The sequence below is a fragment of the Agelaius phoeniceus genome, chromosome 1 (genome assembly GCF_051311805.1).
Source record: "Agelaius phoeniceus isolate bAgePho1 chromosome 1, bAgePho1.hap1, whole genome shotgun sequence".
Taxonomy (NCBI): Eukaryota; Metazoa; Chordata; class Aves; order Passeriformes; family Icteridae; genus Agelaius; species Agelaius phoeniceus.
The window spans coordinates 35,399,342-35,413,375 of NC_135265.1; the positions used below are offsets into that span (position 1 = coordinate 35,399,342).

The 14,034-nt window shown below is 40.8% G+C and overlaps 1 protein-coding gene across 5 annotated transcripts in view; it reads left to right on the top strand.

The window, feature by feature from the left end:
- CREB5 (cAMP responsive element binding protein 5) overlaps positions 1-14,034 on the top strand; it is a 256,868-nt gene that overhangs the window by 169,554 nt on the left and 73,280 nt on the right. For all 5 annotated transcript variants that reach the window (XR_013181630.1, XM_077176335.1, XM_077176336.1 and 2 more), the window contains one exon: positions 12,722-12,848. Coding sequence is in view for 4 of the 5 variants with exons in the window: in XM_077176335.1 (XP_077032450.1) it covers positions 12,722-12,848 (127 nt within the window). In the remaining variant the exon portion in view is untranslated. The remainder of the gene's footprint in view (positions 1-12,721; positions 12,849-14,034) is intronic.

The window sequence follows — 14,034 nt, forward strand, 5'->3', positions numbered from 1 at the left end:
AATGTTTCCTCTTTAAGACAGCATTTCTTTCAAGAGAAAGATAAGGTAAAATAAAAAAAACCCTGCAAACAACAAGCAAAAAAACCCCATCTGTGAAACAGTAAACCAAACACGTGAGTACAAATTGGAAGGTAAAGATGTAAAATAACTTTTTTTTCTTAGTAGGATGTAGCATGTCATTAGCAGGCATTAAGGCAGTATTCAGGGTATAATTTAGGAAAATGTCTTCATAGGGGTCATACATTTTTATGTGTCTCATTCTGTTCTAAATGACTGTATTAGCAGCACTCCTGTGAACTTCAATGGCAAGAGCATTATGCCCAAAAGAACATCTGCCACCTCTCCTTGTCTTTCTCAACTCAACTGCACAAGGCAAATAGGCTCAACAGAGTGGTAGAAAGGTACTTTGCAGATCAGCATAGGCTTCAGTGATGGTATCAAGAAGAGCAAGGGTGGAGTTTGGCCAGGAGAAATTTTGTTAATATTATGGTGATCCCTTTTCTTCGCTTCACAAGCTAATCATGCCCAGGGATCAGGACAAATTACTTGGTAGCAGTCCACAGATGTCAAAGTGGAAGATGGGGATTTTTGTTTTCTTTTGAAGCATAAGACACAGGGTGGTGTCAAAGCTTGTTTTACAAGTGGATGTAGTGCATGTTATATACTGTCTGTTTATGGAGTGTGCATGCATGTGTGTGTATGACTGAGATTCCCAGTTGGTTTAAATCCATTGTCTTTGGCAAAGCTATGTGCTATACACCATTGAGAATTGGCTCTCTTGCTGTTGATGTATTCGTTCTATTCTTGTTTTCTCAAACGATTGTGTTAACTGGGCTACAGCTCATGAGGTCTCTTTTTTTTTCAGGTTTATATTTCCTCAGCAATAATTTGGTCATAAATAGGCACATTTTGAAGAACACCAGATAGAATAAAGTGGAAATATTTTTAGGAGAAAATTTTTGAATATGATTATTGATTGTCTCATTTTAAAGAATAATTCAAAAGAGAACATCAAATTCCTGGTTAAAAAAAAACAGCTTAGAGATACTTACCTTTTCATATTTTATTCAATTTCCACTTGCTTCTATTTAGAACATTTCATAACAGTTCCTTTCTGCTGTAAGCTAGAGAGTAAAAAAAACAAGTGTGCTTTGGTATTTGCATTACTGGTCACTTAGACTTGCTGCTTTTTATCATGTTTATTGGCTGGTTTGTATGCATTTTTCTTAAACCAAGATTTAAGATTTACATATTATCTGAAATTTGATCTATAACTTGAAAGGCTACTGTAGCCACAATAAGAAAGAAAATAACCCTGAACTGTTGAAAATTCAGCTCAGAGCACCCAAAGTGGTAATGACTGCAATAGTAGTTTTGTCGATATTTATAAATCAATGCAAACCAGAAACTGGATGTTTTAATTTAGTACAGTTTCAATGTAACTGATACCCTCAAGTTTAGAGCTTTAAGCTTTGTGAAGTGCAATGTTATTGCAGGGCATGCATCCAATTTTTAAAACATTATATAGATTGGAGACAGATGAGCTTTTCAGTATTATTTTAGGCCTATTTTGATTGAATGCCTGAGATGCATTTTCCAGTGGAAATTAATTGCATTGATGTGAAAACAAATGAACCCCAACCTCAAAATTAGCTGCAGGTTCCTGCTTGAACCAGTACTTAAAAGAGAGGGAGTGGGCACGGATAGTGACTGGGAATTACGATGACAACGTACACTTTGTTGGTAGAATAAAATAACCTCTCTTCAATGCCTGCTCTTTTTTGCTGTCTCTCTTAGCATTCATGCATGCGTAGAGAGAGAAATTTTCCCATGTATCTGTGGCTGGACATGAGTGGACAATGGCTTTTATTTGCTATCATTGCTTCCCTCTGGGCACTGCTGGAAACCTTTGCTGGCCTGTGTCAGCAGCTAAGTGTCAGCAAAACCTCCCGCAGCCATTACCTGTAGTGGGTATTTTTCTGGAGCACACATTTCTTGGGGATTGTGCTAGGTGAATTTATTAGTAAATAGCAGCTACCATGATTTCCACCTTTCTGTGTAATTTGCCTTAGCTATGTAAAAACTGCGTTTGTGATTCCTGTTTCTTTGACTGATGCTCACAATCAGTGGATATGTCCCAGTGAGAGGTAAGCAGAGAAGGCATTGTGAATCCTTTAAATTACAAGAGCAAACAACACTGGCTTGGAGCTGATCTCTGTTGAAGTACAGCTGCAGCAGTTCTCCATGACTTTGTTCTGTGTGCCTTGAGATTCACCTCTTCCCTTTGCTTCTCATAATTTGTACTAATATAGCTGTCAGCTGGGATTTTTAGCATGTTTAAGAGATGAAGCGTGTGCAAAGGTTCCTCCCCAGAAATGGCATATATTCATTTTGATCTTCATGAAAGTTTGAAGGGAATCAGTGAAATGGGTTGGGGGTGGGAAGAGGTCACTGAAGATGCATAGCTATTTGGCAGCATTAAAATATTTTCACACCTGGCGATGACTTGCTGAACAGATAATTGAGAGAACACCCTCATGAATGTGCTTCTCTGCCTCCTCCCCCACTGCCACCCAGGGAAACAACCAGGAGCTTTGAGACACAGAGCATATTTGGGGCTGTGACCATGGTGGGCTGTGCTAACTTTCCTCTAGGCTGTAGAAAGAGGTTGGCACTGCAGGAACAATGTGCTGGGGCAGAAGTGCTTGGGAAGCAATGAGTGTGTAAAAGCACAGAGTTTCCCTATGGCATTCTTGTTAAAGGATAGGATTAAGAGCTGGATTTTGGCCTGATGCTGATGTCATATATCATCTGAGAGTTTTTCAGGCTTCTAATTTTCAATTTTGCTCATTTCCTATTTTGTTTAGGAAATCATGTAGAATGATCTTTTATAATGCCTTTCTTAAAGATTTCTACAGTATGTTTTACTTTTACAGTATTTTTAGTGTTGAGTGTAGAATTTAAATCTCAGTAAATAAACAATCTCACATGTATATACATCTACATATTGTCTTCATTAGTGACTGTGCTCTGCTAAACAGAGCAAACTCTGCTTTCCATAGTGGATACAGAAGACTTGTGACTTGTCAGCAGGAGACACACTGAATCTGCCAGTGACAGATGCTGGACTGGTTTTCTCTCATTTAGGCTGTTTTCTTTAGTCAATCTATTTTCTAGCAAAACTGTGATCAAACTCTGCTCCGTGGCCAGCCATAGCACTGGGGCTGCCTGTGCTGTGAGTTGTACTGGCACATGTCTTGAGACTCAGCAACACTTGGAGCCACGGTCTTTGTACAAGCTCTAGACTGATGATCATGAATGAGAAACTGATGGCTACAGTTTTATTAGTTTATTAATATGGAGCTGAAGAAGAGTGAAGATTCAGATTAATCACCTTTTAATTAATACTATTTTATATTTAAATTGCTGGAAGTTTCCTTTGGGGTCTACTTTGTCTTTTTGTGGACTACCCACAGCAGCTGTTTTTCTGTGGGGACCTAACTGAATTAGCCAAGACGAGAAACTGGCCTGCCATTTAAAGACTTAACTTAACTAGCAATCTAAATTTGATTAATTAATGCAGGACCCTTTTCCCTTTTCTCTTTGTGCACGGCAGCCTTTCCGCTCCAACTTTTACACCGTTGGATGTGGGGGCCCACAGGGGCAATGTTGAGGAAGAAAAAGTCAAGAGAGGTAAAGCCACCCAAAGTATTAGTACAGCAGTGCTGTCTGCCTGCAGGCACATGAAGACATCAGCAAGTACATCTTTCTTAGACACCCAGGCAGGCAAACATCTCTGGAACACAGGGGCATGAAACTGCTGCCACAGCATCCATCATCCTGTGAAGGACAGTGAAAACATGTGCTGTCATCTTTGACATTTTAATTGAAAAGAAAGCTTACACAGATTTCGACCTTAAGCAGTATGTTTATACAAGTGTATACAGAGAAATAATCTGTCAGTTCAGTGCAGGCTCATTGCTATAGGAGTTGGTTTAGTAGCTGAACAATCCAACATTAGCTCACACACCTTGCCTTGTTCCATGCCTCAATAATTTTTAGTAGAAATACTTTGCCTAGAGGCATGCAGTTATTAAAAAAGAGGCTCAGCTTGCTTAAAGTCTGGAATTATTAGCTCATGGTAACAAGCCTGCACTGGAGAAACTGTTGGTTCTTTGTTTTCATAACTTTGCTGTAATTCACCATCTTATTTTCAGAGACAAACTTCTGCATTGTTTGGGAAGTTAAAAAAAAAAAAAAGAAAAAAGAAAACGAAAAATAAATCACTTCAAAAAGATTTTTAAAATATTTTTATTATAAAGAGGGTTTACAAAGCTCTTTTATCTTAGTATTTCTATTAAATTGTGCTGGTCCAAATAATAATGGTAAATAGAAAGACAATTTTGAGAAATTTGTTTTACCTCATTTCCAGTGTAGGAATCAGTTGGTAGTGAGCAATCAGTGAGAGCTCCCTGTAGACACTCTCAGTCCTTTAAAACTCTTTTAAAAAGTGCTTTTTCTCCATCGTTTTTGCAGCCTACTATCCCTTTCAGATGCAAAGTTGTGAAGGTCAAATAAAATCCATTTGCACTGCTGTAACACATGTGTGAAAGGATTCACTTGAGTAAATGAGGGCTTCAGCACCTTTAGATAGCCCAAACCTGGCAGAAGAGTTACTAGTGTTCAGTTGTCACTTCACCTGGATGCTGTGTGTAGGTTTCTTTCCAGCTGTTTAACCTGTTGATATTTTTCTCAGTGAACCTCAGATTTTCAAATTTTCTTGATTTTGCTTGCCAGGCTGGAATCTTAAGCCCAAATTTTAAAAAGAATGGTCATGATAAAAAGTGTTTATGTAAGTTTTATTGCCATTATTATTCCTGGTTTTAAGTCAGCTGCCATTTCATGTATTTGTGCGTTATATCTACCTACTTTTTCAATGAAAAATAATACACCTTTATTTGTGAGGCTGAAAAATCCTTTGTTTACCTGAAGAACTAAGCTTGGTTCTGTCTGTGTTGAGAGACTGTGGTGGCAGTGGAATCAGTTTGACATCGCTGCTTGCTTTTATGATCAAATCATATTTATGCTGCAGTTTTTTCAGTTAATCCTACTTCTTTTTTTTCTTATTATAATGCAAGAATGTGTTTTTATATGGGGTAGTTCTTTATTATCCTTGAACCTGCCTTTTGCAGTGTTTCCCTGTTTTGCTTTAACTATGCCCTTATCCTTCACATATCATTTGTGAGCTCCAGCTGTGTGCATAACACTGTACAGAACATAAACTTCTCCAAGGAGGTTATAGTCTAAGAAACCATTCTAGCTTTTCTTATTTTTCTTGTAATGGGTCACGCAATAAGACCCAGTGAAATATTTAGAGGGAAAGAAAGATTGAAACCAGCAGTTTCTAAGACCTGTAAGAGCCAAAAGGCAAATGTTAATGGGTTTTGTGAGGCTTCCAAGGCCTGCTGGTCCTCGTACTTGTGCTGAATTTGCAGAGGTTCCTTAAACATGTGTTCAGGAAATATAGGTGGCATTAGCAGAACTGGAGTTTCTAAAGGCAAGATTTATCATTGACTAGAACTTTAAATAGACTTTGGCTCACTAAATACATGATGGGGCTGCTGATTTGTGCGGCTTTTCTCCTACAAGCTCAGGTGAGAAGTACAGAGTTCTAAACACATTTTGAAGGCATTTTTCCACAGGATGATAGAATTTTACTGGAGATATATATATCCATTCTCTGACTGGTTCTTTTGGTTGTATGTTTGTTTTACTTATTCTTTCCCTTCATTTGGGTGTTCTGTCCTTGTGTATTAGAACAAGTGATCAAGAATACATTTCTGATGGAGTTGCTTCGTTTCCAACGAACAGCTTCTTCCCAGGTGACACTGAGGGACATTTGAATTGAGAAATAACACCTCTTTAGTTGCTTTTGGCTTCTGTTTCATATCATTTCACATCTGCATGCTGCATCTTGCTCCTTTTGTAATGCTTGCTGCCGAATTCCTTCTTCCTTTGGGCTGATGTATAGCTTGTTACCTTAATTGTGCCAGCTCTTCTGAGACACTTACATGGGCTTTCCCTTCACTTCTGAATCAAGCTTCTTGTCTTTAAGACTTTTTGAAGCTTAGCCTTATCTTATCTCAGTCCTCCAGTTCCTCATTACAATGTCAAGCATCACTTTCACTTTGTCAGTGTTTTTGCCATCAGCTGGTTTCTCTTTCTCCGGAAGAAATCTCTTCTTGTCCAACACTGGCAAAATACCTAAAGGTAAAAAATGTATGAAGATACATGCACACCTCATTAAAAATCTCTACAGAAAGCATAGCTTTGTCTGGATGCTTCCCAAATCCTCTAAGTTATGAGCCACAATTTTCACTCTCTAGAGTGTTGCCCTTCTTGTGTCTCAGTCTTAGCTACTCCCTTCTTCTTGCAAACTTTCTCGGTCCTGTCATTTCTGAGCATACCAGCTAAATAAAAAAACACACAAAGAAACAAAAAGGCAACCAGAGTTGTGCCTCTAAATTGTCTCAAATTCTTTAGCATATTTATTTGCTTGTGTGTTCTATCTCCTTCTTCTACTTTTCATCTGGTTTGTGTCCCTAGAATATAAACATGCTCTGTATGAATTGTCTCTTATCTGTGTTTGTACAGTGCCAGGCTCAACGGGGTCCTGGTCCCAACTGGGACCTTTGGGCACCACCACGGTATAAATGTCTGCTACTGATAATAATAATCTGCCCACATCATGCAGATGTCTGAATTATCTGAGAAATACAAACAAGGATCTTTACTGGGCTGGCAGGGAGCCATGAATTCTAGGTGCCAGTTTTCTTTTCCCCTGAATATGCTTTGACTCCCTGAAAAATCCTGGTGACACAAACCTCCCACTTCTTGGAAAGCTTGGCTGTCTGGTGGTGATGTGATTAAAACATCGTTAAACATGGGATACAGCAGGTCAGGTGAGGTCCCTTGCAACTATGTGAGGTATTCCAAGTACTGGTCTGATGCTTTGCTGTTGCTTTCCCTTGTGTTTATTTTTTTCTTTCCTCCTCTGAACAACAAATGGATAAATTGAAACTAGACACAACTGCCCTACTTTGAGGGTGGGAAAAAATGGATCACAAATAAGGAAAGCCCTAGTTTGACTGGTAGGCTTAAATAATAGCAGTGTGGATCAAAAACCAGCAGACAAGCAGTAAATGAAGCAGCCCCTCCAGTTAGAACACATTTCTCAGATTAAAACATCCTCTCTGTGTCTTTGCCTCTGACTAAATTATTCAAATATTGAAGGTCCATGACAGCACTTGGGCCAGGTACTCTGGCTGCAGTAGCTGCTGTAAAAGCAGCTTGCAGCTGGTCTGTGGAAACACATGTTCCAGGAAAGTTACTTTCTGCAATGAAAAGTTTAATTGTGACAGTACCTGGCTGTCAATGAACTTTCAGAGGGTAGACTGCAGCCAGCTGTGCTTATTCTTGGTAGGGTAGACTACTTGGGGGCTTCAGCCTGAAAGCCACCCAAACCACATTCACATAATGACATTCCTTGAAAAGATCCAGGCTGCTGGCATGCAGTGATTGCTCCTCATTACATTGGTTATAATGATATCATTGATGCCTTATTCACCTCTGTCTCCCTATTGCTTCTACTCACTCTCCCTCATTTTTTCCTTGATTTCCAAACTTTTTGGGGCAGAACCTCACCCACCTCACTATTTTAAACCAAGGTTTCTAGGCACTGTTGTAATAAATATGTAGATACATGCATGTTTATACATATATATAAAAATGATGAAAGTCTGATCAAGTGTGTTGTGTAACGGCAGTGTGGTACAGAGATCTCTCAGCCAGTGCTGAGCTCACATGGCAAATTCCCACAGCACAGCCTGTGGGCTGCTCTGGTGTGAGCTGGCTGGATCTGAAGGCTATGGAAAGTCAAGAGAAGAGTTCCTTTACTCCAGTGCAACTTCATATACTTTTGGCTAAACTTTTCCACACCAGAGCTAGCTGAAGTGGAACAAACAGGGTTGTGATGTAGGTATTCTTGATGACCTTGCATGAATGTTACGTGCAGGGGAGTAAGGAGCAGGAGAGACGTCATGGTAAGACCCACTGACCTGGAGTGCTTTACCATAGTAGAAAACCTTTTGTAGTGATACCTTAAATAGCATCAGTCCTTTTGCACATAGCCCCAAATGGTCTAGGTGAGTAGGAACCTACTCTTATGAGAGCTCAGCAACAAATTGTCATCTGCCCAAATTGTCCTTGAAGATTTCAAGTTAAGGGAAGCCTAGTCCTTTAATAGACAAGTGTAGTGTTTAGTCATCAGGCATCAATTACATCATGTCAGACAGAGTATTTGGTATTAATCAAGGAGGCAGACACTGAAGTATATATCCTAGATATTTGATTGCATTAGAGGATTTATCCTTAAACATTGGTAGAGTCATATGATGGAACATGATCGAGTCACCATGGCTTAGCAGGGTACCACCCATCGGTTTAAATGTTAGTAAGTGTGACTCATGGTGTTAGCACGGCCATGCAGAGGAAGAAGAGCCACGTGGTCAGTTGCAGCAGCTTGGCTAACATGTGGTATTTTAATGAGCCACTGTAATGCTGACTATCCAGGCCACGTACACCCAAAGTGTACAAATGCTGGCTGAGACCCCATCATATTCAATAGCATGCTTCCACTGGAACACAGTAAAAATTCCTAAATTTTGGAAAAATTTCACGGGTAGCCAGATTTTCAGTGAGGTTGAGCATCTGCCAGTTCTCTATCTTATATGTCCTTTATCTGTGGGCTGTTTGCCCAACAGCCCTATTTATTTAGCAGCACAGGTGCCAAGGAATGAAAATCTCCCAGTCAGCAATATTGATTGACAGTCTGCAGGCAGTACATCATCAGCATTTACAAAGAGAGGAGCAGATTCAATATGTCCACCAAAAAATAACAGTTATAAACTCTCCCTGACTGTCTTTGCTGCCAGATAGAAAGCAACAACAAAAGAGATTGTGTTGTCCTTGGAAGAGATGTCTTAGACAAATTGAGTATCTGAGTCTGTATGGTTCTGTGCCATACATATTTTCTGAGCTCTGTGAGAGTGAGTGTGAAGGAGAACATGCTAAATCCATGACCTGTGTTCAGTGTAGAAGCCATGGAGATATCCATGAGTACTGGCCAATGTCAGTTTCCCTGATATGGGAGGGGGGAATCCAGAGTGCATTATATAGCATTTTTATCGATGGTAGGAGCACTGCAGGCTTTTCAACAAAGAGGCTCAACCTTGAGGTGCAAGTCTTCTCTGACTGCTCTGCACCTCTTTTAAAAAGCAGACTTGGGAACAGACTAGCAGGAGTGTAGTAAGAAAAAATATTTGAAGAACTGAAGATTTTTTTCCCCTCTAGCTAAGTGTAAAGTATGTGCTTTCCCCTAAAATGAAGCAGTGTTAAAGGTAAAACTGGGGGCATCAAGGAAGCTTCTTTGCCATTTTAATAAATACCAATAATTCCCTTTTTCCCATGCCCCATATTCCCCAACTCATTAAAGCAATTTTGGAAATTTTTTTGGCTCAGGAACATATAAGCAAAACCCAAACCATGCAGTCCCTTGAGAATCACTTGCGCAAATTGTATAGGTCAGGCCAAAAGAAGTTTCTGTCAAACAGCCTAACACCTAAGCTTATTAGGAAACTGGTGAATTGTACAAAGGGTCTGTATGTAGGGCACTCTCAGAATGAATAAAGGGATGGGGAGGGGCCTCTTTTCATGGTGCTTGTTTTACTTTGACCCCACTGAAAACTCAAGAGGTATTTTTATTGAATGCGTGGCTCAGGCCAGTGCAGTTCCCATAGATTCTCTTCCTTTGATCTAAGTTCCCACACATCTGAGCTGGTGGACTCAGAGGACTGCAGAGCGGGCAGGTGGGTGCACACCTCAGTCTCATTCCAGGCCAGGCAGGAGAGTGCACCAGTGCTTCCTCCTTTCCTGCCCACTCCTCCCACCCACTGTCTGGGAGGGAACCCCATGGGCATCCCCAGCTGGGGTTGCAGCACATTCTGTTCTGCCCCTCAAATGCCCCAACGTGGGGCTCCAGCCCTTCCATCTGGCACACAGACTTTAAAGCATGAGGTAGAGAAGACCTGTTAGAGTTTGTCATCTGCTCTGCAGGGCAGTAGTTCTGGTGAGGATGGGCCAGTGGGAAGTAGATCCCTGTAGGGATCATCACAGCCTCTAAAAACCAAACTGAGATCTCCTCTTCACATTCAACCCAATAGCTCCTCACTTTTTTCTTTTCAAAAGAGCACTGTATCTGCTTTTCACACTATTTTGACCCTGTCCTATTGATTTGTCAAGTCTTCATGTGTGAATGAGTGCTGGTACACGGAGCAGCTGAGTTTAGGTGGACAGCAGAATGGGTCAGGGGCTGTGTACTTTGAGTATATTTTCTGAGCTCATTTTTCCTGCAATGCATCCATTCCACTTATGCCACCTCCACGGCACCCCAGACTCAGCCCATGTGCTGAGCTGACTGTAGAGCTGCATATCCCAGAAATTCAATCATGCTCCCTCACAGAACTTACTGCACTCTCTCCCAGGATTACACCACACATTTGGAAAATGTTGTCTTGAGTTTTTTTAAGGTGATATGAAGATGTTAGTACATCACATTCCTCCATCAGCAGATAACAAGGGAGGAATAGGAAGAACTCCTTATATCTGAGATACATTTGTTGTTATTTTTGGGCTTCTTTCTTCCCCTTCTGAATAAGTACTGTATGTGTCTGGGAGGATTTTTAAAACATCCTTCAAAACACAGGCTTTTTCTCTCCACAGAGAACCAAGACAAAAGGATGGGTTCAGTTGTGTGCAGCTGCTAAAAGAGGGCAGCTGAGGGCAGGAGGGTGGGAGGAGCAGAGTGCCTTAGTATGAGGGAATTGTCAGGGCAAGGATTTTGAGGTGGCATTTGTTGGGATAGAAATGTTTCTAGGGAAACAGGGTTGAAGACATGAGGGTTGAAGGACTTCAAGTCCAAGGATGGGAAATACTGGGGAGTTTTAAAGAAAAGGGGATTAGGTGGTTTGAAGTCTTGGCAAAAGAGAAGGAGACTTGTATGTCAGAAGAAGATGGTTTTGCCATCAGACAGGGACCTTCAGTTTAGGAGCCTGGATGTGGTGCCCTCCAAACTGGATGTCTGTGTATCCCATCGCCCACAGCCTTTGGGCTTTTTGCACGATGTTTGATAGCTGGAAATGACAGCTAAAGTTAGAGGAGGGTTGTATGTATTCATTGTTGCCAGTACCACTTACAATTGGAGGGGCAAAATCCCATCATTTGGTGTGACACAGTTCAGGCCAAGCAGGATAGTCTTACCTCTTGCTGCTCTAGGGTTATGACTCTGCTTCCCTTGACCAGCTCAGCCCAGTTTTGAGGCTTTTATGGCTAGCTGTGGATTGATCACTGAAGAAAAGGATGCTTTTGCCAAGGCTTCAAATCAGCCGTGATGTTTAAAGGCTCTGAACATCTTAAGCTTTTGCCATGATTGCCCCTGCAGAGGTTCCTCAAACTCCCAGATTATGCACCCTCTTCTCCAGTCCGTCTTTAGGGGCAACTCTCCTTCCTACTAAACAGTCTAAACCATGTGCTGTACAGAAAAGCATCCTGTTCTCTGAGAATTTAACACACCTACTTGTACTCTCAGTGTTTGTCGAGGCACTGCATGTGAAAATTATTTTCAAGGTTTTTGAAAGCTTGAAAAGGTAGCAAATTACACTCACCCAAAACTTCAAGCAACTCACACTTCAAAACGAAAAAAAACCCAAACCAACAAAAAACTGCTAAGATAATTCCCAAGGTCACATTCTTAATGGCTTTTTTCAAAGTGTAGTCCCAGCATTGTTTAATCCATTAATTTTATGATTCTTTTTGTAAGTGGGCTTGCTTTCTCACATGCAGTTTTCCCTGTGCTGTACTTTAAAAAATCCTTCTAAATCTTTTTAACCCCTTTTGCCAAAATAATTTACTCTGCTTTTCTGTAGTCGATATGTTTTGCTTTCATAAACTGCTTAATCTGAATGTAATTTTCCTAAATTTATTTCTTCTTTTTTTTTGTCTTTCCCATTTTTTGTGTCCTGGTGGTGTGCTAAGTGTTAAAATTAGTAATTTTTTGTTTTGGAACAAAGGCTTGGTACATTTTCACAGGAGAGATTATCAAGAGTGATTTGAAATACTCATTTTAGAGCAGCTTATTTACAGGTGATACAATTTCAAAATTAATTTAAGAGTGGTTAATTTTCTGTCATAGTCTACGAAATTATCATCCAGATATTTTTGTTCCTGAGGGCTAAACTTGAAGCACTGCACTAATGCCAGCAGATTTTTCTGGTTTGTCTGTAGAAAATCTTTTTCATACTATCTTTTTCTAGCCACTATGCTGTGCAGAGTTGCTGAGACTGAGACCAGCTGATAGGTTTACATTCAGGTTATATCAGATGAACTATGCTGGAGCTTTAACTGATGAAGAGCATAAGGAAGGTGATTCATCTTCTTCTCAAAAACTTTATGTTCCACTGATTTATGCAGGAAAGGACAAATCCTGGATTGGTTTATCTGTGCCTGCTTGTCTGGAGCTGCCTGTGCCTACCAATGGCTGGCAGGGTAAGGCTTGTTTTGGTCTCCACAGCCCATGACAACTTTCTTTTCTGTTCCTTTCTTCTAGGCCTGTCCCAGGTTCTCTGTCTTCACTACTGCACCTACACAACCGACAAAGACAGCCTATGCCTGCCTCTATGCCTGGCACCCTGCCCAACCCTACCATGCCAGGATCCTCTGCTGTACTCATGCCTGTAAGTTTTCTTATTTGGCTTTTTTTGCAGGGTGGAAAGTTGTGTTGTGTTTGATTCAATCTAAGCAGAGGTGAAAGTCTTCTCGGTTTCGTAAAAACCCAGTGTGATAAGGAAGCTGGACCTTCTTTGGTGCTTCACCTTAGACTAGAGTATTTCTGATTAAGTTAATGGCATGCTAATTAGTGTGAGAGTGATTAGAAGCAGTTTACATGAGACTACAATTTGTGATCCTCATACTTGTTCATGTAGGTGAGATTGGTATGTTGTGATGGAACAAAAAGATTTTTCTGAATTCAGAAAAAACCTGGAAAAGCAATGCACATAAGTTATGTCAGTGAGCTCTAAGTGATCCTCTTGTGTGGGAGATAACCACTTAGCAAGAAAGAAATGTGATTTACTTTTCTGGCCTGTTAACTTGCACTTATTGAGAACTAGGTAACAATTGCTGCTCATCTTTCATGATTTCTGGAGAGATAGGAATATTTCCCATCTTATGGAAACCAAAGAGCTGCTTTACAAATGTAACTTCAAATTTTAAATTATTTTAACCTTTTAACCTTTTCAGTTGAAGACATTTGGGCAGGTTAGGGGTGGAGAAAAGTAAGGATCACATGGGGAAGAGGGGATGGAGAAAGGAGAAGTTTTTGCTTCATTTCACTGTGTTCAGTTTGCAAGACAAACCTGAGAGCAACTGACCATGGGAGGGAGAAAAACACTGCTTGTTCTTGCTTTGCTGGATCAAGGGGAGCACTCCACAGAGATACAAAGATTCAGGTTTAGCTGCTGTTTGAGCAATCATGAATAAGTTATTAATTATTAACTTGTCAATAAGGCTCTCCTGGAATATCGATCAGGAAGTTTAACAAAAAAAACCGTAAGACGTGTCATTGTGGGAAGTCTTTTTCTGGCATGATTCCCAAGGAACCCAAAATGCAACAAACATCCAGCAGCCGTGTAAGTTCAGTGGCCTCAGTCTGCTGCTGGGGAGCCCTTTGGGCAGATTTCCTTCCAGAGGAGCAGGTGTGCTCTGGCTGTGAGCCCTGGAGGGACGAGCGTGGAGGTGAGACAGACCCTGTCAGCACTGGCTGCTCCTCCTGCCCCACAGCACTCCTGAAAGGGCTGCAGGGGAGATGGCGCTGGGAGCTGCTCCTACCCCATGGAGAAAGGGAAAGGGGGCATTGGCAGC